The sequence below is a fragment of the Diabrotica undecimpunctata genome, chromosome 3 (genome assembly GCF_040954645.1).
Source record: "Diabrotica undecimpunctata isolate CICGRU chromosome 3, icDiaUnde3, whole genome shotgun sequence".
Classification (NCBI taxonomy): domain Eukaryota; kingdom Metazoa; phylum Arthropoda; class Insecta; order Coleoptera; family Chrysomelidae; genus Diabrotica; species Diabrotica undecimpunctata.
The window spans coordinates 115,833,971-115,859,024 of record NC_092805.1 but is presented as its reverse complement, the minus strand read 5'-3'; the positions used below and the strand labels follow the sequence as shown (position 1 = coordinate 115,859,024).

General features: G+C 34.2%; 1 protein-coding gene across 1 annotated transcript in view; it reads left to right on the top strand.

Moving 5' to 3' along the window:
• The first annotated feature begins 10,003 nt into the window (after nt 1-10,003).
• The window catches only part of Wdr81 (WD repeat domain 81), a 54,025-nt gene continuing 38,974 nt past the window's right edge, over nt 10,004-25,054 (top strand). The window contains exons 1-3 of the mRNA XM_072526695.1: nt 10,004-10,294; nt 13,053-13,942; nt 21,818-22,325. Coding sequence (XP_072382796.1) covers nt 10,194-10,294; nt 13,053-13,942; nt 21,818-22,325 — 1,499 coding nt within the window. The 5' untranslated portion in view covers nt 10,004-10,193. The remainder of the gene's footprint in view (nt 10,295-13,052; nt 13,943-21,817; nt 22,326-25,054) is intronic.

The following is a 25,054-nucleotide window of genomic DNA, read 5'->3' as shown; positions in this document are numbered from 1 at the left end:
TAGAAACTTATGGAGTACATTTTAACCACACCAAAATTTCTTTTTTATATTATTTTTTCTATTTAAAAAAACAGTAATTTATAAATACTCCTTGTATTTTGCAGGCTGAAATAAATAAGAAGACCTCAGCACAGAAATTATGTAGAATATACAGGCTAGATGTACAACTTTGTTTATTTCTTAATATATTTATTATTGAAACTGTTTTGGGGTTTCATTTTCATCAATTACATTTGATTTAATTTGGTTCTAAAATATTGAAGTTTTATGTACAAAAGATGGTTGATGTGCAAATATCCTAAATAGCCTATATGACATTACATCATCTTTGTCAAAACAAATTAACTGTGAGTACCAGAGAATAAAGGAATTTGTGTTAATGAGATCGTTAATAGCTATCAAAGTGTGGACAGAACAACACTAAAATACTAACATATTGTCTGGGACTGCAGGGTAATTGTTCGAAAATGCCATAAGTATCTGGGATAGGTCTTTTAGAACCTGACCAGATAAGAAATATCACTACTAAGCCTATAATCTTTATTTCTTAGAAACCTAGATCTGTTTGACTAAATATAGATATAAGGTATACAGAAAAGATTTGTCAGGTCTCAGTATGGAAACATCTGAGGCCAATCAACCCCTTTAAAATCTATAATTTTACTAAAAAGTTCATAGAGATTAAAGATTAATGCAGAAAAACCACTAACTACACTTTCCCCACATGTACAGGATATTAAGGGCACATGAAATTAGGATAGAAAGCAATGTTTAGGATGCAGATATTTAAGATATATTCTTTTATAGCCATTATAAAAGCTGTTCATGGTCATTATAGTTTGTCCTGATTATGAACTGTAAAGAAATGTGAACAAACATTTGTTTACTGCACATGATCTTGGCAATAAAGAATTTAGGTAGCTAATCCACTGCTTTTTCATCACAGAACAGTTCTAATCATTTCTGTCAGATGTAGTCACAGATCACGAAGAGATTTTGTACTTCAGTCGCATTTGCTGGCTCAGCAGAGCAACCTCATTTGTTGCTCTCTGAAATAAGATTTTTCTTGAAAACAAAGGCCAAGAAATTCATTTAAATGATGAGCAGTGGTTGGCTTATCTGGCTTTACTGGTTGATATAACTAAGTATCTCTCTAATCCAAACCTAAAACTCCAAAGCAAAAGATCAACTATGTTTGCAGATTTATGAATATGTTCAAGCTTTCACTAAGAAGCTCCCATTATTGGAGAAATAATTGAAATAAAAGCAGTTAGTTCATTGGGACACCTTATCTTCCAGGAATCAAGAGACGTTGGACTTGACCAAGTATGCGTCATTGTTGCAAAGATTAAGGAATGAGTTTGATGAGAGATTTGCAGACTTCAAATCATAAATGCTCAACATGAGAGTCTTCTAAAATCCGTTTGATGTTGACATTGAAAGCTGCAGACTAAATCTAAAATTAGAATTGATTAAACTACAAAGCAACTCTCTTCTAAAACTGGCATACAATGATTGCCTTGGAAAGGGATTGATTGAATTTTACAAAAAGTATTTTAACCCCAACCAGTACCCAAACCTTACCAAATTAACTGCTCAACAAATTTCCTTATTTGGCAGTACCAGTAGATATACTTGCGAATAGCATGAAACATAATAAATCAAAAACCAGATCATCTTTAACAAGTATTTTGCACACAGCCATTTCTAAAATATCAACTGACGTAGATACATTGTGCAAGCAAAAAAGATGCCATTCCTCTCATTAGGTTTTAACTAAGCTAAGTGAAATAATTTGTAAAGCTAATGTTTTTCTTTTTTAATAAATCATCAATAATGGAAATTACCATTGTATTTTATTTTTATTATATTTCAATAGCTGGGAGAGTGCTTACATATTCTTTCGCTACAGTACATTCAACCAACTTACACCTCTAAATGATTAACGGAATTCGCAGAAAACCTTTCCTTCTAGTAAAAGGCACGGTAAACTGCACTGGTGTTCTCCATAATGTTTAACAGTTTGCTAAATTTTAGGTATAAAATAAATATGTGTCATTAACCTGTTGTTCATAGTTTTGCATATTTTGTTACATTTTTTTTAATAAATAGTATTTTTGCATAATATTATTTAACATAAATTTCTTTCACTTACTTGTTTAATAATGTTTTTTTAACAAACAAATACTACCGTGCTAAGGATAATTGAAGGGTTCGGTGCAAAAACCAGTCAACTCCATTTTTTTTTTACCCAAATTCAGTTTTTATGTGCATCATATATGAACAACGTTTGAACATCTTTTGGTGCAAGAATCAGCCATCTCCAATAAATATTAAGGTAAATATATGGCCTAAGGACTTAACTGCATAAATAAATACGAGTGCTTAGGTGCAAGAATCGGTCAACTCCGGCAGGTGACTGTTTCTTGGCAACATCGGAGAATCAGGCCACGGGCGATGACAAACCGAATACCATAGCGCATAGCATTTCAATTATTTGTTTTGAACATTGCAGTAGTGTGTCGGCGGTACGAATAAAGTGTAAAAAAGATCGTTGCATATTATATAATATTAGTTTAAGTAGTGAATTTAGTGAGAAAGATCCATATGCAGATTCTGGGACTGACTACGTTTTATCGGGATTCTGATGTTCCGGGTCCTAGTCGACGTCGAATAAAGCATTTTGTTATTGCTAAAAAAGGTACCCATGAAAATAATGAACAGCAAAAAACGTCTGTGCGTAATAATACAGAAACTTCAAACCGCTAAGAAAAAACTGATAAGGATGGAAAGCAACTGGAAACGAAACGTTATGAAAAGTAAACAGGCTAGAGGGGAAGAATATATTAATTCGGCAAAAAAACTAATTCAAAAGAAAACTACTGGACCAAATTGCCATTGTAGAAATATATGTTTTACTAAAGTAGACGATACCCACAAACAGAACATACTTGAGCAGTTTTATAGTACGGGAGATAAAACTAAACAAGACATTTACCTTATAGGAGGATTAATCAGCGTGTCAAAGGTGTAAAGGAAATGCTCGACTACAGGAGAGGGGAGAGAAAAAAACAGCACCTATAAGTAATAGGTAATATTTTTGTTACAAGCTATAATAATTGGTTCTAAAATGTCTATTTTTTAGTTACGTGTAGGAAGTCAGGAAACCATAGTATGTAAAAGGGCATTCTGTTCTTTGCATGGAGTATCAAAAAATAGAGTGTCTCAGATTGCCAAAAATCTGACTCTGGGTAGTATTATGTCACCTTCCGATAAGCGTGGGAGGTATTCCAATAGACCAAACAAAATCAGTGAAGCAATAATAGCGCAAATCGAGGAACATATACGGAGTTTTCCCAGAAGAAAATCTCATTATAGTAGGGAAGATAATCAGAAAAGGTATTTTTTATCTCTTGAGTTGAATGTGCAAAAATGCATCGCCTGTACCTTGAAAAATATGAGCCAGAAAAGTATGTTCTCCTAGAAGACGGGAAAGATTTAAAGGACATTAAGCCACTAGTAACATATGATTTTTATCACCGGCAATTTAATCTCAATCATAATCTTAGTTTTGGTCATCCCAGATCAGATACTTACCAGAAATGTGACCGCTTAAACAACACAATTGCCGCAGAAGTCAATGCAGAAAATAAAACCCGATTGGAAACTGAAAAGCATCTACACTTACTGAAGGCCGAAATATTTTATACCAAATTAAGGGAATATACCAATCTTGCTCGCGAAGATGAATCAGTTGACAAACTTTGTCCTGGAAACTGTTTCGACTCTCTATTTATTTTCGGACAATTGTTTTGCCCAAAACAAAAATCACACCATAGTGCAGTTCTTTCATACATTCATGAATGTTTTCAATAGTAGGGTAGAGTGAGGTTAACTGGACATCTTTTGAAAAAAAAATTATATTTACTTAGTGTCTGGTTCAAAATAAGCCAATATTTATCCTGTCTTTCGTTGTTATTTGACTAACCATTTAATACGGTTTTTGAAGTTTAATAAATATCTAAAGGAATAAGGGGATGATTTTCGTAATAATCTGCAATTTTGACCAGTTAACCTACCTAGTAGGTTAACTGAAACATGGAAGCGGGCTAACTGAACAGTATGATATACCAAAAAAAATGAGTAAAGAAAATAGGGAATTTTCTTAACAACTCTTTATTGAACTAATATAAAGTAAAGTCAAATTCATTAAAGTCTATGTTAAAAGAAATCATTTTAGCAAACCTGGCACTGCTACTTTTTATCGGCAGAGGCAGTTTGTAAATAATATCATCAATAGGAACAAAACCGGGGTCGCCTTCTAAGAAATATCGTGTTTGGTTATGGCGTTCCATAAAACTAACATCATAGCCGTTTAACAAATTGTCATCAATGTGAGCCACATAATGCCTACAGGTTGCATTAGTCTTGCCATAAACTTTTGCAATAGCATAGTCCCCTTTTGAAACTTTGGGTGGATTGGATTCTACATCGTCAAAATCTTCTGGTGAATCGAAACTTTCTTGGTAACTGACACTTTCGTTACTGGAAGATGTGCTTTCTCTAAATACACGTTTTTTTACAACTTGTGTCTTAGTTTGATTTATTTTTATTTTTTTATTGACCTTTTCTTCTCGAATCCTAGCTTCTTTTTCTAAATTTTCTTTGACAGGTGTGTCCGTTAGTATTAAAGATTTGCGTTTTTTACGTCTAACTTTAGATTTGCGTTGCTTGGCTTTTGGGTGAGGGCGAATCTGTTCGGGAGTTATAATTGTTGACATTGGGGTTTGACAAAGTGGCCTCTTTAATGTTAATCCCGACTGAGACTGTTGAGATTTCGTTTCTGCATCCACTGGATGTTCTTGAATTTGATGAAGACGAACATTTTTTTCAATAATTATCGGAGATATTTGAATTTGTAATGTTTGAGAGTTTTCTTCTGATGTTCCTATTTGACCACTGTTGGACGAAGTCTGTTGTCTGTTCTCTGGATTTGGCCTATCTGTTACATATGATGACAAATAGTCATCATCAGAAAATATTTGATCATTAAACGGCTCTATGCCAGTAGCTCTAAATCCACTGCATATATTTTTTGGTGTGAAAGCTTGAAGGAAAGCTTCTCCTGCTAGATTTGCAACATCATAAATGGTGATAGTCTTTCCCGAATTATTCACCATCCACCTGTCACAAGCGGCACCATAAAATTTTTTTAACGAGGCAAACACAGCCACATCTAGCGGCTGCAGCTTGTGACTGCAGTGAGGAGGTAACGTTAAAAGGATTATTCCATTTTCCTTCGCAAAATCTAGTGCCGTTATGCTTAAGTGACTTTCATGATTGTCGATAATCATTAGTTTTGGGTGTTCCTTTGACGGTCTTTCATGTTAAGCAAAATGTTGCAAAACAGGCAAAAAGAGTTCACTTCTCATCCACCCAGATGGTATTGCGGCACCTTTGCTTCCAGTAGGGGCTCCGTGAAGCATGTTATCCTTAAAATGCACGCGTGTAAATATAAAGTAGGGTGGCACATACCTTCCAGTGGCGCCAATAATTACCACCAAGGTAACAAGGACCCCTCTTTCGGCAGAAGTCATTTGCCCCACGCTTCTTTTGCCTGTTGCGGCCAATACTTTTGGTGGTTTGTGCACCGTCGTTACACCTGTCTCATCTAGATTATAGACATCATTGGCATGTAACTTATATCTATTTTTAAGCTCTCTCAGATTTTTGAAAAATGCTTGTACATTTTCTTTATTAAAGCTGGTCGCCCTACTAAGGCTAGTTTGTTCAGGGGTTCTTAATGATAATCTGTGTCTTCCCATAAAATTAAACATCCACTCCCTTCCTGCCATTCCATCCCGAATCCAACTCTCCTTTATAGTTTTGTTGTTAGCTACAGCAAATTCATATGCCAACCTTCGACCTTGTTTGGCTGACAATCCATAATGAATGTTGCAAGCTTCTTGTAAATATTTTTTAAGAAGCAGTTCTTCGTCTTGAGAAAATACCATTAGGTGTTCATTACTTGGGCGAAAATTAACCGTCCCCAAATCATGGTCGCGGCACTTGTCTACATAACGTTTTAGTGTAATTCTCGGAAGACCAAACTGGATAGCTACGTTTCTTACCGAACGACTATTTTCTAAGACTTCTTTGCAAGCCTGTTTTAATGTTTCTGAACTGTAGGACCTATTGTTTGTCGTTCGTATTCTTTTCCTTGGCATTTTCTGAAACAAAAAAAAAATTATAAAGTAATAATAAATAGAAACCAGTAAAAATATTAAGACAAGGCGCTTAAATGATATTTGCTGAGCCAATTTGTTTATTGTTGACTTGGAACCAATACATTTAGACGTGACGCCCACATGAATGATTTACAATTAAATGTATTATTGCAGGTGACCCATAAACCAATTTTAAAAGCAGTTTATCTGCGTACCGCCTTATAGTAGGTTAACTGGACATATGTTCATCTAACCTCACACGGTGAGTGTTCAATTAACCCAACTAGGTAATAAAAATTATAAATAATAATAATTCTAAGAACAACGACAAATATACTAACTTCAAATAGTGGAATAGATGGCTCATACTTACCTCAAAAACTGTGTACAAAATAACTGGCTAAATTATATTTTAATCTGCTTAAAAATAAGAATTTTCACAGAGCGAAAAATTTACTTGCATCCAATAAAAACCATGTTGACTTCACTGACAATTCCCTGTAGGTTATATAGAAATCTTTAGTGGCCACAAGTAGTGGCTGTTCGAGTTTGCTTTAAACTACATGTGCACGGCTCTGATTCTCTCTAACAGATGGCAGGTACGTTGAAGTGTTCAGTTAACCTACCTGTTCAGTTAACCTCACTCTACCTCTACCCTAATATTCAGCAAATTATACTCACTTTCCAGAACCCAGTCACAGCTTTCTACCGCGCGACCGTTGCTTTGGTCTGATTGAAAAAGAAAAACGAAAAAAAGAAATAGTAGATATACTTGCCTTTCTGAATGGAGAAAATTAGTCAAGGCAACGTCAAAACAGTTTCGCGTAATAGACGTTACCCAGGATATGATCATCGATTTTTCAAATACTTTTAAACCTATTTTTAAAAAAGTCATAAGTAACCAACATAAAGAAAGATTTACCATCTCCAAGTATCGTCTTTTCAAATATGAAAGAAAAAACAATATACAGTGTAGTGCTACAGCAGGTACCACGCTATATTCATCCTTTGTCATCAAAGAACCTAACGCAGTTTTAGTTTGGCCAAGTACTAAACTGTACAACACATTTCCGCTTAAAATAAACCCAAAAAAATAGAAAATGTGATGTCTTTGGTAGATAAATACGTACCTCCAATATATAACTGGTGTTATGAACAAATACGAGTCACAAATCAAAATGAAGAACAACAAGGAGAAGAACTGGATAGTGACAGTGGCGAAGTTGAAACTGAAGATTTCTAGTTTTATGTATCAGTTTACTTTGCTGAAAAGTAGTTTTTTAATTTTTATCACATTATTTGTTATTTTTCCTGTGGTTTCTTTTATTTTTCTTGTTTTTTAGACTTGCTTTGAGTTAAAAAATAAAGTTACGTTTTTATTTTATGATAAATAAATGCTGAACGCAATAATGTTGCTTTATTTGTGTATTTTTTGGAGGTTCAGTGCAAAAAACAGTAAACTCCAGGACTTTAATTTTTTTTGACGAAGTCTCAAACAATATTTTGTTATCAGTTTGGTATTAAATTATTTTCCAATACCAATACTTAATTGGGTTTTTTTGACAAAAAATTACTACAAATATCAATATTAGAAAGTTTTTATTGATTTTCCACAAATTATAAAAAATGGAGTTGACTAGTTTTTGCACCAAACCCTTCAATTTATCTTCAAAGTAGATATACAAAGTACTAAAATATCACTTTTAATTTTTGTTAAAATATACTTCGGAGTAATCTAGAACGTTTTGTCAATTTAAATAGTGGTGGTTAGATTGACCATATGTCTGTTAGAGTGTACCGTTTTTGAGACGTCTGCAATTACGGGTTAAAGTTAGGGTTTTGGTAAATATATTTAACTTTTTATTTTTAAATGAAAATACTTGTACTAAAAATAAAATAATTGTGAGAAACTAAATCTAAACTCAGTATATTGTAATTCAAAACGTGTAGTTTCCAGTGACCATCATGCCTAGACGTAAGTTACTGGTATAGGATATTGGTGATGGATTAATTGCAAATGTGCATAAATACTTTACCATGGAAAGAGACAATGGTGGACCTTTAAAGTCATTATTATGTATAAATCAACGCGTTTGTGACGCACTCGGGATAAGTGAAAATATCTTACTGTGACTGAGTATCACGAAGACAAGAAAACAACTCGTAAACATTCTAGGAGTATTAATTTAAACGAAAGACAAGTTTCTGAAATTAAGAGGCCTTTGGAAAGTGTTGAGAGATTTAGGATTTAAATTCAAAAAAGAAAATAATAGGTTACTTTTATGCGAAAGGAGTAGTGTGGTTCACAAAAGAATTAAATTTTTGAGAGAATATACTAGACTTAAATCTGAAAATGCAACAGTAGTATACTTAGATGAGACATGGGTATTTGCAAAGGGCGGAATTAAAAGAATTTGGCAAGACGACAGCATAAAATCAATAGAACAAACAGATAGCGGAGGCAAAAGACACATAATTCTTCATGCAGGAGGGAAAGAAGGCTTTATCGAAAACGCAGATTTGATCTTTTCTTCAAAATCAAAATCTGCTGATTACCATGAAAACATGAATGCATCAGATATGTTTGTTAAATGGCTTGAGAAGAAAATGTTACCTAGTCTGAGTAAACCATCAGTTACAGTTTTAGATAATGCACCTAACCATTCGGAGATTTTGGAAAAGCAACCAAAACAGTCGTGGAACGTACCGAGCATAAAAAATTGATTAGTTAAAAATAATATCAATTTTCCGGAATACGCCTTCAAATCAGAGTTACTGGAAATTTCAAAACGTAATGAAAAACCAACAGTTTATATAGTTGACTAAATTGTATTAAGTTATGGACATCAAGTACTACGGTTACCGCCGTATCACTGCCAGTTTAATGCATATGATAATCACGTTCACGTTGGATGCAGTGGATACATTGACGATGCAGTTGGGTAAATGTGACAGGAAGCTCTTAAAACTGCAACTCCAGAAATATGGGCCAAAACTGTAAATAAATGTGAAAAATTAATAGAAGAGTGTTGGATCCGGGAAAATAAAATTAGTGAAATTAATCCAGTGATTATAGATTTACATAATGATAGCGGCAGCGAATTTAGTGACGATGACTTATAAATTTAAATAATCAGTAAGTACACTATTATTATGTTATTTATAAAATAATTGTACAGCAGGCAAACCATTATATTTATACATTCATTATTAGCCAAATAAACAATAATATTTAAAATTCCATTCGAATTTTTGCTCCTCATTTTATACAAATGAACTCTAACTGATAATACAGGCAAAAATATTCTAAACAAAGTAAGTAAAAAGTAAATTAAAAAGATTATGGAGAACTCCAGTGCAGTTTACCGTGCCTTTTACTACAACGAAAGGTTTTTTGTGAATTCCATCAATCGTTTAGAGGTGTAAGTTGGTTGGTTGGTTGAATGTACTGTAGTAGGTATTTCTTTTGGTTCGCTACGGCTACAAAAATACTAAACCTGGCCCTCCACAAAATTATGTTGAAGACCCCTGATCAACTTTTATGAGTTCGGTTTAGTTGATAATATATTATCGTGCTGTAAACTTATAAATAAATAGTTTTCAATAAATTAGAACCGCTCGTTTTATTTTACAAACGCTATAATAAGTTAATATAATATACATTTGACTTGACCAATAAAATATTGAAACATTGACAGCTTTGAATCGTAAACGTAAACATGACGATGACGTAAACTCTGATTCTGATTTGACAGTAAGCTGTCAATATTGGTAGATAAATCCATTTAAAATCCTGCTTTATTTTGACAGATTGAAAGGAGGAGTAAATGAAAAACAAAAACATCGCAAAATTTTAAAAATGTAATATTAATATGTTATTGTGTTCATTTTATACGAATTTTAAAATTTAGGGGCTGTTAAGGGATCTACGTAAGTTTAAGATAATTTAGTTAAGTATGTTATGAAATGTTGGATAATTTTAAAGAAATTGGGATACCCAAAAAATATTTAAGAAAAACCAATAAAGAAGATAGATTTTCTGCTGTCGTTAGTAAATTATGGATTAAGTAAGTAAAGCTGTTAGATATTTATAAGATATTACGTGTTAATCATTGAACACAATTTATAAACATTGAATAAATTCTGCTGTTGATTATACTAATTATTGTTATACACTCCAATAGGTTTGCAATATGGTCTTTTTAAAAATCGTAAATGTAGTTAAATATTCGGGGTTTTAAAAGGATATTGAACAAAATTAAAATAAACTTATTAGCTATTTTCAACCATATATTCTTAGGATTGAGGTTAATGTGATTTTATTAATTTGGTTACTGAAAAGTAAATGATTTATGATTTATTTTTTATTTATATTTAAATGATTATATTTGCGCAAAATCATTTATAAATTATGAATGAACTTATAATAAATTTGAAGTCTGTGTGAAATTCCTAAATCCTTAACCTAAACTCTTGATACAATAAATTCTTTGATTTCATATGTACCTTTCGGTTGGAGAAATAGATTACCCTTTTCAGCATTAAGCTCCATGCAATTCACCTCACAAGTCAACTGACCTTTTCAAGTCAGACTGAAGCAATAAACAATCATCTGTATTAGTCACATTTTAGTAAAATTTGAGATCATCTGCAAAACACAGAAACTTACTAGAATGGAAACAATCACAAATATCATTAATAAAAATACTAAAAAGTAGAGGGTCCCAGGTGGGAGCATTGAGGCACTCCAGATAAGACTTTTTTCATAAAATTGAAAACTGTTCCCATTGACAATAAAGGATCTGTTTGAAATATAGCTGGTAAACTAGCTTAAAAACAAACCAGTAATTTCAAAAAAGTCAAATTTTCCAGATAAGACTTTTTTTCATGAAATTGAAAACTATTCCCATTGACAATAAAGGATCTGTTTGAAATATAGGTGGTAAACTAGCTTGAAAACAAACCAGTAATATCAAAAAAGTCAAATTTTCCAGATAAGACTTTTTTTCATGAAATTGAAAACTGTTCTCATTGACAATAAAGGATCTGTTTGAAATATAGCTGGTAAACTAGCTTAATAACAAACCAGTGATTCCAAAAAAGTTCCAATTTTCTCACCAGGGCAATCTATATAAATTGCATGTATTTCCCCAGATTCATCTAAGACATGTGACAAGAAATTCACATAACTAAGATTCAACTCAATTGACATCTTTTTGAAAACCATGTTCATCAAATATGGTTACTTCAAATAATGAAGTTATTTATTTTGTAATAATAGCCGCAAAAAGCTTTGGGATACAACTAAGATTATTAAATTGGTGTTAAGTATCTGATCTTCCAAAAGTCAGGAGAAACACCTGATCAAATAAAGTTCATGAAACATTCTGGCTTAGGTCTAGTGTTAAGGTTTTCAGGTCATGTAAGCACCCAGTTATTTTAGAAAGTGAACAATTTCTTGGTGTCAGTGTCAGGAATTGAACCTGGTCTCAAGCTTGTTAAGCCAGTAACATAGCCGCTGAGCTATGGCCGTCACTAATTAATAGTTATTGGTCTGACAATAACAAAACTACAATTTTTTAAAATAATTGGAGAAATCTATCTGGACCAGCTCCCTTAGATTATAAATTTCTACAAAAATACTGGATATTGAAATATAAAAATCACTAATACATATATTACAAGAAACCAGAATAGGGTATCATATTGTAATAGAATAAACTGTTTGAAAATAGTCAGTAACCAAATTTGGAAGATCAGTGCGGCTACAAAAATGGGTTTAATAATAAACACCAATAAAACAAAATACATGAAAATAGGTACGCAACCACAAATACTACGGCCACTTGTTATAGAAAACGACGTCATCGAAGCAGTTAACGAATTTGTATACCTAGGAACGCTCGTCAATATTGAAAATGACACTACCACAGAGATAAACCGCAGAATTTGCAAGGCTAATAGATGCTATTTTGGGCTTAATCTCCTTTTTGAATCTACAGTTATATCAAGAAATACAAAAGTAAAACTCTACAAAACAATAATACGCCCAGTCCTAACATATGGTTCAGAAACCTAGACTTTAACAAAAAGCAATGAAAACATGTTAGGATGTTTCGAAAGAAAAATACTAAGGCGAATCTATGGAGCGGTAAATGAAAATGTTGTCTGGAGAAGATGATACAACTTCGAACTCTATAGAATATACCAGGAACCAGATATTGTAAAACACATTAAGATGGGACGTCTGAGGTGGGTAGGCCATGTAATGCGGATGGAGCAAACTGACCCAGCTAGAAAAACGCTTCTTGATAGACCTATTGGTCAAAGAAGAAGAGGAAGACCCAGAACAAGATTCCTAGATAACATAGATCAAGATATGAGAAATATGGAAATACATGCTTGACGGAGGAAGGCGATGGATAGGGACGACTGGAAAAAAATTCTTGGGGATGCTAGGACCCACACAGGGTTGTAAAGCCAAAATGATGATGATGACTTTCTTGATTTGATTTTAACTCAAATATTTTAATTTTCTGTGCCTGGTGTTTCCAGAATATTGGGAGGCACATTTGTCTCTTGCTTGCAATTTTCTTCAATACAATTAATGCTGTATTATCTACCAACAAAAAAGTATTTAAAGTGACTTCCATATTCTGTAAATACACTGTCAATAAGTTATCCAGTTTAAGAGAAATTATTTAACAGATTAATTCCCTTTTATGTTCAATATTTAATAAACTTTGGAAAATCATTGAAAACCCTTACTAGGATACTGAAATAATAAGTTCGGTTTAATTCACAGTTACTTTTTTTTTATTACAGACATCTAATCAAGCACTCGAAGCTAACGGAATTTATAGAAAAACCAAATTTCCAAGCATGGCCTGTAACAGAAGAAGATGTAGGTCCATCATGGATAAAAGTATTGATCTCATGTCTGCCAAAAAGGGAGTGCAAAGTGTTTCCCCTCCCAAAGGTTCGCTCATCAAAAGATGACGCCCCTTTCCTCTTTTCCCAATTAATGCAATACATAAGCCAAACCAATTACAATAATCTCTGGAAGAAAGCTCATAAGAAATACATGTCAACAGATTCACACAGAGAAACTAAGATCAACTTAACAGATTACAATTTAGTGCTGAGAGAAATAATTACTAGAATATATGGGTGTCCAATTATTAACTCGTATGATGAAAGCCTAAATGTTAGCCAGTCTGCTCAATTTGATGTACATCTGAATATTTATCCAGCAGTGTGTGCTGTTGAAACCCCAAAAGCAATGTTCTTATTCCACTTACCTTATATGGAATACAATATTAGCGACTGTCTTACATTTTCACCTGCAATATTAGAAAAAAGCCATACAAAATCACTATTTATCATATATCAAATACTTAATGTTTTAAAATCTCTACACGAAAGAAGCTTAACTCTTGGAGAAATTACTTTAAAAGATATATTCATAAGTGAGGATATGTGGGTATATGTTTTTCCTCAGGTTACCTCAAATTTTTTTACAAGTGATTCTTCAACAATCAAGTCGAATTATGAATGTACCAATGCTCCTATCAGTAATAACTACCAGTATTTCAGTTCTCACTTGTATGATAAAGTTCAGTTAAAAAATGAAAGCCTGGGTGAACTGTGTCAATTGTGGATAAATGGATGGATTTCAAATTTTACTTACATATCAGCATTAAACAAACTTTCAGGTGAGTATATAGGGGGAAAATTAAATAAGTGTAATAACTATTGTCCATTCAAACTTCTGGAGATAATCTTTTAGATAAGGTGAAAAGCTCAGATATAAAGTAAACAAATTGTAAATATCAACTTTTTCAGACACTTTTTTTTTATGTTTTTTAGATCCTTCAGAATAAAAATGGTCTTATTATATTCAATTATTAAATACACAATCTAAAACTAAAAAAAAAACAAAAAATGACGATTTTTAAGAATGAAAAACACAAATAAAAAATATTATTTTTAAATCATCAAGTGCCTAAATTCAAGTTCAAACTTTTTATCAGCTCCTGAAAAAAATTCTGGGCATTTTAAAATATTTTTTTTATGCTTATGATAGTTTTATAAAAAACGTTTATGATATAGCGGACGCTCATTTGTACAATAAGAATTCAAACTAGGAAAAATTTGTGACATAAATCTTGTTTCGCTCTCTTTTACACAGACGTCAGCTCGAGCGTCCGTCTTGTCATAAGTACAGTGCTTTATTAACAATTAAAAATCAATGCTTTAGAATAAAACAAGCCAAAATACTTATAGATACTGATGCTGATAGAAGGTTTGAACTTAAATTTAGGCACTTGATAATTTCGAAAAATAATATTTTTTACTTGTCATTTGGAGCCTTGAAAATCGGTGTTTCATTTTTTTTCTTTTTTTTTTGACTGAAATCTAGATGACGACTCGGCGCGAAAAAGGACAATGATTTAGGATTATTCACATGAAATGTAAGATCTCTATGCAGACCAGGAGCCTTGCAGTCTCTCATTAACAGTGTAGAAGTATATAAGATCGATATAATTGCACTTCAGGAAATGAGATGGTTGGGAAATAAAATATTAGAAAAAAAGAATTATACGATATATTATAGCTGCCGTTGGAATGCATGCCAACCATTGGAATTCACAGTTTACATGAAGAATCAAACAACAACGGAACTCAACTAATACACTTAGCCTCCTCAATGAACACGGTGATTGCCAGCATATGCTTCAGGCACAAAGATATACATAAGGGAACATGGAGAAGTCCAGATGGGAATACAGAAAACCAAATCGACCATGTGGTGGTTGACGCAAGACACTTCAGCGACGTGATAGACGTACGTGCAAGACGCGTGGCGAACCTAGACACGGACCATTACCTACTACAAGCTAAACTAAGAGCTAGAATCTCCAATACAAAGAAAGAAAAATGAGTTAAAGAGGAAAGGTTTAAAGTAGAAGCGTTGAAGAACCCTGAGATAGCTAAGAGATTCGAGGAAAGTCTCGAAAGCAAGCTGGAAGGCTGCACGGATGTTATAGTTGAAGATATTAACAACTATTAGAGGCAGTGTAGAGCCATATTGGTAGAAGTGACAACTGAAGTTATCGGAAAGCAAAAACGTAAAAAATTAAGGTCAGACTGGTACGATGAGGAATGCGCACAAGCAACGCAAAGAAAAAATCAGGCATATAGAAGACTCCAAGGGCGAAGAACGAGACAAACCGAGGAAGAGTATAGATAGCTGAGACGAGAAGAAAAAGAATACTAAAAAAAAGAAGAAAGAGCATATAGAGAGCTAAATAAAAGAACTAGAGAACTATAAGGCACAAGCAGAAACGCGAAAGTTCTACAAGAGGATTAACCAGAACAGGAAAGAATTCAAACCTAGATTATCAATCGTTAGAAATAGAACAGAGGAGATCATTGGTGATCAGGACCAGATACTAGAAAGATGGGCAGAAAACTTCGAGGAAAGGCTAAATATAAGAGGTGAGACAGAGCTCCACGAATCAGAAATCCAACTCGAGGACATTGACGACGAAAGAGAGAAAGATATCATCCCAACAAAGGTAGAAGTCATCCAAGCTATATAAAAATTGAAAGAAACAAAGCTCGTGGGGCAGCTTGCATTTCATCAGAACTTTTAAAGCATTGCAAAAAAACCTGACATACTGTATGTAGACTGGTAGAACTGATCTTGAAGCAAATAAAGTTGCCAGAAGACTGGAATGTAGGTATAATTGTACCTATCCACAAGAAAGGAGATCAAACAATATGTGACAGCTACAGAGGAATAACCCTCCTAAACGTAACATACAAAATATTTTCATATATTCTTTACGACCGACTATCGGGATATTATGAAGACATAATAGGTAAATATCAGTGTGGGTTTCGTAAAGAAAGATCAACGACCGATCAAATATTCCTTCTAAGGCAAGCTCTGGAAAAAACATATGAGTATGGCATTGATACTCATCACCTGTTTGTTGATTTTAGATGTGCCTATGATAGTGTTGAAAGACGCACTGTACAAGGCCATGATAGAATTCGATGATGACATCGACATTATTGTAAGAAGAAAGGCGGACGTGGTCGAATTATTCAAGGCGCTTGAAGCAGCAACAAAAAGAATGGGACTAGAGGTTAACACTAGTAAGACGAAGTGTATGAAAGTATCAAATTATATACAAGCAGCACAACCCAAAGATCTAACGATCAGAACATATACTTTCGAAGGAGTAAGAGAGTTTATTTACCTAGGTTCACAAATTAATCAGAATAATAGGTACAGTAAGTGCAGAAATTAACAGACGCATATATGTGGCAAATAGAGCCTATTATGGATTAAAAAATTTTTTAACAACAAGCCTAGTTACAGAAAGAACGAAACCAGTGATATATAGAACTCTTATCAAGCCCATCCTCACCTACGCGTCGGAAACATGGCCGATGAAAAGAGTGATAAGGAACGTTTAAGATGCTTTGAACGTAAAATCCTCCGGCATATCTATGGAAGAGTACATGAGGGCAGATTATGGCGTAGACGCTATAATTTCGAACTTTACCGCCTCTATGACAAACCTGATATTATTAGGTCCATCAAAATAAACCGGCTGCGGTGGTTAGGTCACATAGAGAGAATGAATGATATGGAGCCGCCAAAATATATTTATAACCAAAGAATAGATGGAGTGAGAAGGAGAGGCAGACCCAGCGCACGATTTAAGGATCAGGTGGAGGAAGACGAGAATGTTGAGAGTACGAAACTGGAAAGCCCAGGCGAAGAATAGGAGAAAATGGAGACTTATCCTTGAGCAGGCCAAGACCCATCATGGGTTGTGGAGCCAATGATTATGATGATGATTTTTTTAGTTTTAATTTGTTTATAACTCAAAAACGATCAAATTAAAAAAAAAATTGCAACAGATCTTTTTTATTCAGAAGGATCTAAAAAACAGAAAAAAATTGTCTGAGTCAAAAAGGTTGATTCTTACAATTTAAAAAAAAATTGTTAAAATAAAATTGGGACCACTTTTCGCGTGGGCGACTTGAGCCTGATACTGGAGTGTCTCTCACGACTGTGGTTATGTAAAAATATTTCATGGTAATATTTCCCGAACGAACCCGGCCTTTTCGCCTTATCTATTTAGTTGCAAAAGATATATGACTATACAAAGTGTCCCATAACGAATGAATCATCATAAGAAATTAAATAGGTTAATTAACACAAAAATGTCTTACTAAAATTTATATTGTAAACAAAATACAGAGTATTCAAAATAAAATATTTTTATCTAAAATTTGGAATACTTTTTAAACAATTAAATGTAATAAATTAAAAATTTGTAGAATATAGTTTTTGAGGACGACAACTAAGATTGAAATAACACTTATTGTATACTCATTGTATTACCAGTATTTATACTCTTCCGATCTCGATACGGACGATATTGGACGAGTATATTAGACGGAGAGAACGAGAATATATTAGAAAGATAAAATAAAATACGGAAAGAATTACGGGTGCTAGTAAAAGATAAGAAAAATGGAGATAGTTAATAGAGAAATTACACCAAGAAACCATTTATTCTGCTCAGGAGTGGCAGAATTGTCGATATCTGCGTGAAAGAAGAAGATATTCGTTGAACCCTCAATAGACTCCCATTTCTCGCCATTCATCCCTGTGTGCTAGGCGTTTCCACATTGGTCCTGCGACTCTTTTGATATCGTCGCTCCAGCGCATTTGAGGTCTTCCTCTTGGTCTCTTCGCATCGTACGGTTGCCAGTTTCCGACTTCTTTGTTCCATCTACCATCTTCGAGACGTGCGTTGTGTCTAGCCCATTTCCATTTTAATTTAGCTGCTTGTTTCGCGGCGTCCTTTATTTTTGTTTTCAAGCATCTGTCGTTCCATGGCTCGCTGAGTTTTTCGAATCTTGTCCATGTTCTTTTTTGTGAATGTCCAGGTTTGATCTCCGTAAGTGAGAACGGGAAGGATACAAGAATCGAACACTTTGGTTCGAAGGTTTTGGGGTATCTTTTTGTCTTTCAGTATGTATGAGAGTTTTCCAAATGCGGCCCATCCCATTCTTACTCGTCTGCTTATTTCGGTAGTTTGGTTTTCTTTGTTTACCTTGATATTCTGACCCAGATATATGTATTCTTCTACATGTTCCACTTTTGTTCCTTGGATGGTTATCGTCGGTTGATCATCTTTATTCGACATTAGCTGAGTTTTACTCAGATTCATTTTCAGTCCTTTTTTTATGGATTCCGTATGAAGCTCATCGATCATCGTCGTCAGTTCTTTCCAGCTGTCGGCTATTAGTACTACGTCATCTGCATATTTTAGATGGTTTAAATACTGTCCGTTTATCGATAGTTCCTTCGTTCCCCAATTTAGTGATTTAAAGATGTCTTCAAGTGCGGCAGTAAATAGTTTTGGAGATGTGGTGTCTCCCTGTCTTACTCCTCGGTTGATTTTTATTGACCTCGTTTTCATTCCGTTATCCATCGTGACTACCATTTCAGCGTGTTGATATATATTATGTATTAATATCCTATATCTAGAATCTATTCTGCTGTTGACCAGTGCTTCCTCAATAGCCCATAATTCTATGCTCTCAAAAGCTTTCTCATAGTCTATAAATGCTTAACAGATTGGTAAATTGTATTCGTTAACTTTTTCTATTAGGTTCTTTAGTGTGTGAAGATGGTCACATGTACTGAACCCTTTTCTAAACCCCTTACCCTTTGGTAAATGTAACTATTATAATATGATTACAGAGGGCCAAGAAACATCTTAGCAACAATTTGACATAAAAAGATCCATAAAATCATAAGGACACTGCAAAAATGCAGGATCTTAGTTCTTAGGAGAGAAACATTAATCTCTTGTACTTGGTCATAAGACCTTTGTAACTGACCTTTGTTTTTTTTTTAGACCTCAACGAAGTCTAACAGGTTCCTCATTCGTAGTTTGAGGATCTCTTCAGGTTCAATCCTCAGTTGATCAGTGAATTCCTGCCTCAATATCGATTGCAACTCTTTCCATAGAACTACCAACATTGTACTGTTTCATAGGTGCCCTCTTTTTACCTACTGGACCATTACTGGTTGCACACAGTTCACATTTCCGGCACCATCTTACATCATCTTCACAGTTCACCCAATAGAACCGTTCTCGAACCTTTTGCAGAGTCTTCGTAATACCAAAGTGTCCACCTGATGCACCGTCCTGCAACTGATGCAATACTTCTGACACTTTACTTTTAGGTATAATCAACTGAAGTTTAGATTCTGTACCATCATCGTTCTCAAAGGTTCTATACAGATCATCTTTGAGTACTAGGCAAATCCATTGGCTCCAGTAAGATTTGAGTTCTGGACTACATGCACTAATGTCTTGCCAAGTAGGTCTCTCACTTCGATGCATTTAATCCAATACTCTTTTTGTATATGGGTCATCTGCTTGGGCATCTTGTCGCTGTTGAGGCTGCCATTGATCATTAATGACGGTGGTTCGTTTCACGGGGCAAAGTCGTTCTCCAATTTAAGACAGTGATTACAATTTGCACTGCATGGCAATCTTGACTGAGCATCAGCATTTGAATGACTTCTTCCGTTCGATCTGTTCTAGCTTTCTGACTCTTTTATTATTATTATTATTTTCTTTCAATTTACGACGAATGTGGCCTACGTCGCCACTATTCCAACATCTGGGTTCGCGTCTCTTCGGCATCGTGTTACGAACTACTTTCCTTACGATTTCCTCCAGACGTTTATCGTTTTGTTCGTCGCTCTCTTCAGAGGTTCGTACTCGAGAGCTCCGTGAAGTTCGACTAGCTGTCTCGTGTTCCAAGGCAATGGCGAGTGCTTCATCTAAAATTTTCAGTCTTGCTAGTCGTAAAGCTTTCTGTAGTTCACTGTCTTTCAACCCATTGATGAAGGTATCTACAGCAATTTCTTTCAATATGTTGTCTGGATTCATCCTTCTGAGAATTGTGACACATACCACACGTCGGATATGTACTATTTCGTTACAATAGTATAGAATACGCCTGTAAAGTACATATTAGAAGGCTAAAAAAATGATAGTATGAATGGTATATCTTAAACAAAAAATGCCAACGGGATTACTTAAAGAAAGCACCCTTGTTAGACAATTAATCACTTTTAATCGAAAATTAAAATCAAAAAACAAAATAACAGAAATTGGAAGAAAAAGTTGAAAAAAATCGTTATTTTTTACCAATTCATCTCAAAATTAATGTGTCGACTTTTTTTCTAAAAGTGGTTAATTGTCTTGTAAGAGCCTTTCTTAGTCATTTCGTTGGTATTTTTGTTTCGGATGTGCCAATCCTGAAAATTGGTGTCTTTTTTTAGTACATGGGAACTAAAAAAATATTTTTTTTTGTTTAATTCAAAGATAAAATAATATGTAGAAATTATGTTCGATTCTAATATTTCATGTTCGTATGCATTAAAGGTTCTGAGAATTTTTTAGCTTTCTAATCTGTACTATCACCTTAAGCCAAATCGAGAGGGGTCGCCTGACCAACTTTACAGTTGACGTGGAATTACCCTGTATTTTTTCATCCCACTTTAGTAGTGGTACTTTTTAAATTTTTGACCACAGCTCTTTTTAAATACTTTTTCTTTTCCATTCGTTCATTTAATAGGAAACATCTTACTGACACTTCACCAGTTGCACAACAGAACTGGCGAATTCTGGAGGATTATAAACAACTATACGGTGTATGGGAACAGTCTGTCGTGCCTGACAGTATTTTGTCCCAACTCGTGAGAATAAAATGGACACGTGACAAAAAAGAGATGGCCCAGAAAAGGACTCCGAATTGAGTGATTTTTCTGAATCCATAAATAAGAATGTAAAGGGAACGATCAGAAAGGCGACTACGGTCGCGGACTCTGTATCTCTCTCAAGTAGGATTCGACTACCCCTATCAGGGTCTTACATGTGAACCTTGGTTGGTGGAGAGTTTGTATACAGCAGATCTGTGAAAGGCCCGAGAACTTGTATAATAGTTAATGGAAGAGGTACAATAAACCAATTGATATATCTATATATAATTGATAAATGTTAGATTTAGATATAGAATAGATATGATGCTCTTCGAGAAATTCAGAATAAGTTTAAAAAATAGAGGTCTCTCACGTCGACTTTTTTCCTAAATTTTTCAGCATTTTTGAGAATATAGAAACAAACTTCCGGAAACATTTCTATAAAAATCTAAGGTCCGACTCACTACAAACATCTTTTTTTGTACAGATCTCGACTGAATTATAATAGTTTTCAGGTGTTTGCCTGAAATGAATTTAGTTCACTGGAATACGAACTTTTTGATTTCACTCTTACTCACGTCAGTTTGTAGATCTAAGTACCATTTTTTATCTTTAGTTATAAATTTCTAAGAATTTTTGTGACCTGTTGCTGTTTTGAATTTTAAAGACGTGTATAATGGTCTCGGTTATTTCAATTATATTTGTTGCGTTGTACTTAATAAGTTTTATTATAATTTTACATTTTAATTATACTAATAATTTTATCTTTTAGGAAGAGTGATAGGAGATCCCAACTGTCACTATGTATTTCCGTGGGTAACCGATTTTTCATCTACGTGTGGCAAAAACTGGAGAGATCTAAAAAAATCCAAATACAGATTAAATAAAGGCGACCACCAGCTTGATCTTACTTATGACAATAGCCAATCTCAAATTCCTCATCATGTTTCTGACGTCCTTTCCCCTATTACTTATTATGTTTATATGGCGAGAACGACACCCAAATCTGTGCTGTGTAAGAACGTTAGAACCATTTGGGTACCAGCAGAGTATCCAAGCTCTATCCAAAGAATACAGGAATGGACACCGGATGAATGTATTCCTGAGTTTTATACTGATCCCAGTGTCTTTAGAAGTATTCATGATGACTTGGACGACTTAGCAGTACCATCTTGGGCTTCTGATCCAGAAGAATTTATAGAAATCCATAGAAAGGCATTGGAAAGTCCTAATGTTTCTGAAAAATTGCACTACTGGATTGATCTAACATTTGGTTATAAGTACGTATTACTAACATACAAATGTCATTCCATAAGTTACTTAAAAAAATTTAAAAATTATATATTCTTCAATATTGTACTTACACTTAATTTTTAATTATTTTATCTTATTTTACCTCTTTTCAGTTAGAACTAGCGAACTAATTAAAACATCCACCAATCGCAATATCTACCTTTTCGTTCGAGAGGACTAAATCTGGTGAATTGCAAGTCTAACTTGTTCGGTCAAATACATCATTTTTCTAATTTTTCATTGCTAAAACACTAATAGGTTTGTATGATCCTTTTTGCTAATAATCAACCAATCTTGTCCTACAAACAATTCGTGATTTAGGATTCGAGGTTCCGATGATGGTGATCCGAGGATCGAAAACTTTTAGAAAACAATTTTGTAATCCATTTTAATATTTTTATTATTAATTTAATGTACCAATATTACACTAGAAGTTTACACTTCCTTTTAAGTTTTTTTTATCTTTATGTTTCTTCTATATGTCCACATCTCAAAGGAATTAAATCTTTTTATCTCCTCTCGATTAAGCCTCCACCATTCGACTCCATAGTCTAGAACACTGTATAAGTAACATTTAGTCAATAGCATTTTATTGCATCTAGTAACTTTACTAGATGCAATAAATAGTGAATGCATTCAAATGGGACTTGACATCAACACAGATAAGACCAAATTTGCGATAGTATCAAGGAGTCCAATAAATAATGAACAACTAACTCTTGGTGGACAGCAAATAGAGAGAGTGACAAAATATAAATATCTGGGAGCGTACATCAACACAGAATTAGATCCAGACCAAGAGATCCGGGTACGAATAGAAATGGCAAGGGCAGCGTTCTTAAAATTCAAACAATTGTTCTGTGACAAAAATCTGAATACTGCGCTGAGACTGAGGTCTGTTGAATGTTACGTCTGGTCGCAACTATTGTACGGGGTAGAAACATGGACACTAAAAGCGCAAATAGTTAAAAAGATTGAAGCCTTTAAACTTTGGATATACCGGAGAATGTTGAGAATTCCATGGACTGCCAGGGTCACCAATGAGGAGTTCTGAGAAGGATGGGTCGAGACAAAAAATTGTTGAGAACGATAAAAGTACGCAAGACTGCATACCTTGGACACATACTAAGAAATAATAAATATAGTCTTCTGCAGGTCATCATGCAGGGTAGTGTCGATGGCAAAAAGGGAATAGGTAGAAAGAGGAAGTCATGGCTGCGAAATATTCGAGACTGGACAAACATGACTGTAGACGAATTATTCCACGTTGCAAAAGACAGAAAAGCTTTTAAAATGTGGTCGCCAACCTCCGTTAATGGGGACGGCATAGGAAGAAGAAGATTTTTAGGGGTAAAGTCAAATCTCTGCCACAAAGAACCATTTCAAGTTTCGTTAATATTGTTCTTATTAATTTTCAGAAATAGAAAGATTAGAAAAACGACATGAGAACTTTAACATATACAGGTAAATTAAAGAAACCGCTGGCATATACAAAAACGACATATTGAAAACATAATGGACAACAAAACAACAAAATAATAATTGAAGTGCAGTGAAAATAAATAAATGTTAAGAATATATAGAAGAGTTATTTGAGCACGATGAAAGAATGGAGACAATAAAATCAAGAGGTAGAAATGAACCTACAATTACCAAAGTACTCCAGTCGTCAGATACGAAAATGCTACTGAACTTCAAAAAATAATTTGCAAAAAGTTTACCACTCCTAACCCCGGGCTTCCCCCTAAACCCATTTAACACAGAAGTAGATGATCAAGATGTGAGAATCATTAAAAATTTATACCGATATCAGAAAGCCATAATGAATAAAAATCTAAAGACATACCTATAAGAAGAGGAGTTCGACAAGAATGTCTACTATCTCCTATACTTTTTAATATGTGCTCAGAAGAGATGTTTAAAGAGGCATTAGAAGACATCAATGAAGACATATCAATTAACGACACACTAGTGAATAATCTCAGATATGAAGACGATACAATACTCCTTGCGGACTTCGGTTGATCGCACTACGCAGTACTGCGAGAGGTATGGAATGGCTCTGAACACAAAAAAAAACAAAAATCATGATTGTCAGTAAGAACAAGATTAAAGACGAAACAGTCTACGTTAAAGGAAAAGCTTTAGCGCAAGTACCCAGATACAATTACTTAAGATGTGAGCTTGTGATGAATAAGATGGAAGCAGTATTATGCAATGAAAAACTGGGAATAATGAAATCACTGCAGAGATGTTACTGCTTCGCATCTCCAGAAGATGCCAACCCCTAGTGTTGGCGAAACGTCGAGAACTAATCTCAGAAAACAACGGTCTACTACCGAATTTCTTACGAACAAATCGATCCATCAGAACAAATCAAGCCAATAGAATATATGCACGCATCGAAAAAAGCACTATTACGAGAACGAATACACGACACTAGACGAAATTTGGCGAGAGTTGACAAGGAGCTTTTAGATTTGTTTTACGTTTTGAGCAGCAGGTTGAAATATGCAGATTGGAATAAGATTGAATCCATTTGTTACAGAAAAATGGAAAATGAACTAGGAAGGAACACTGAACGCCAGAAAACAAATACGAACGCTTAACCAAACATAAGGAGGTAGAATCAAAACAACACAGAAAGGACAGTGGTCAACCTTTCAGATAAAGTTTTAACTCCAGCCGAAACATCATTACTAGACAAAAGGGGAAA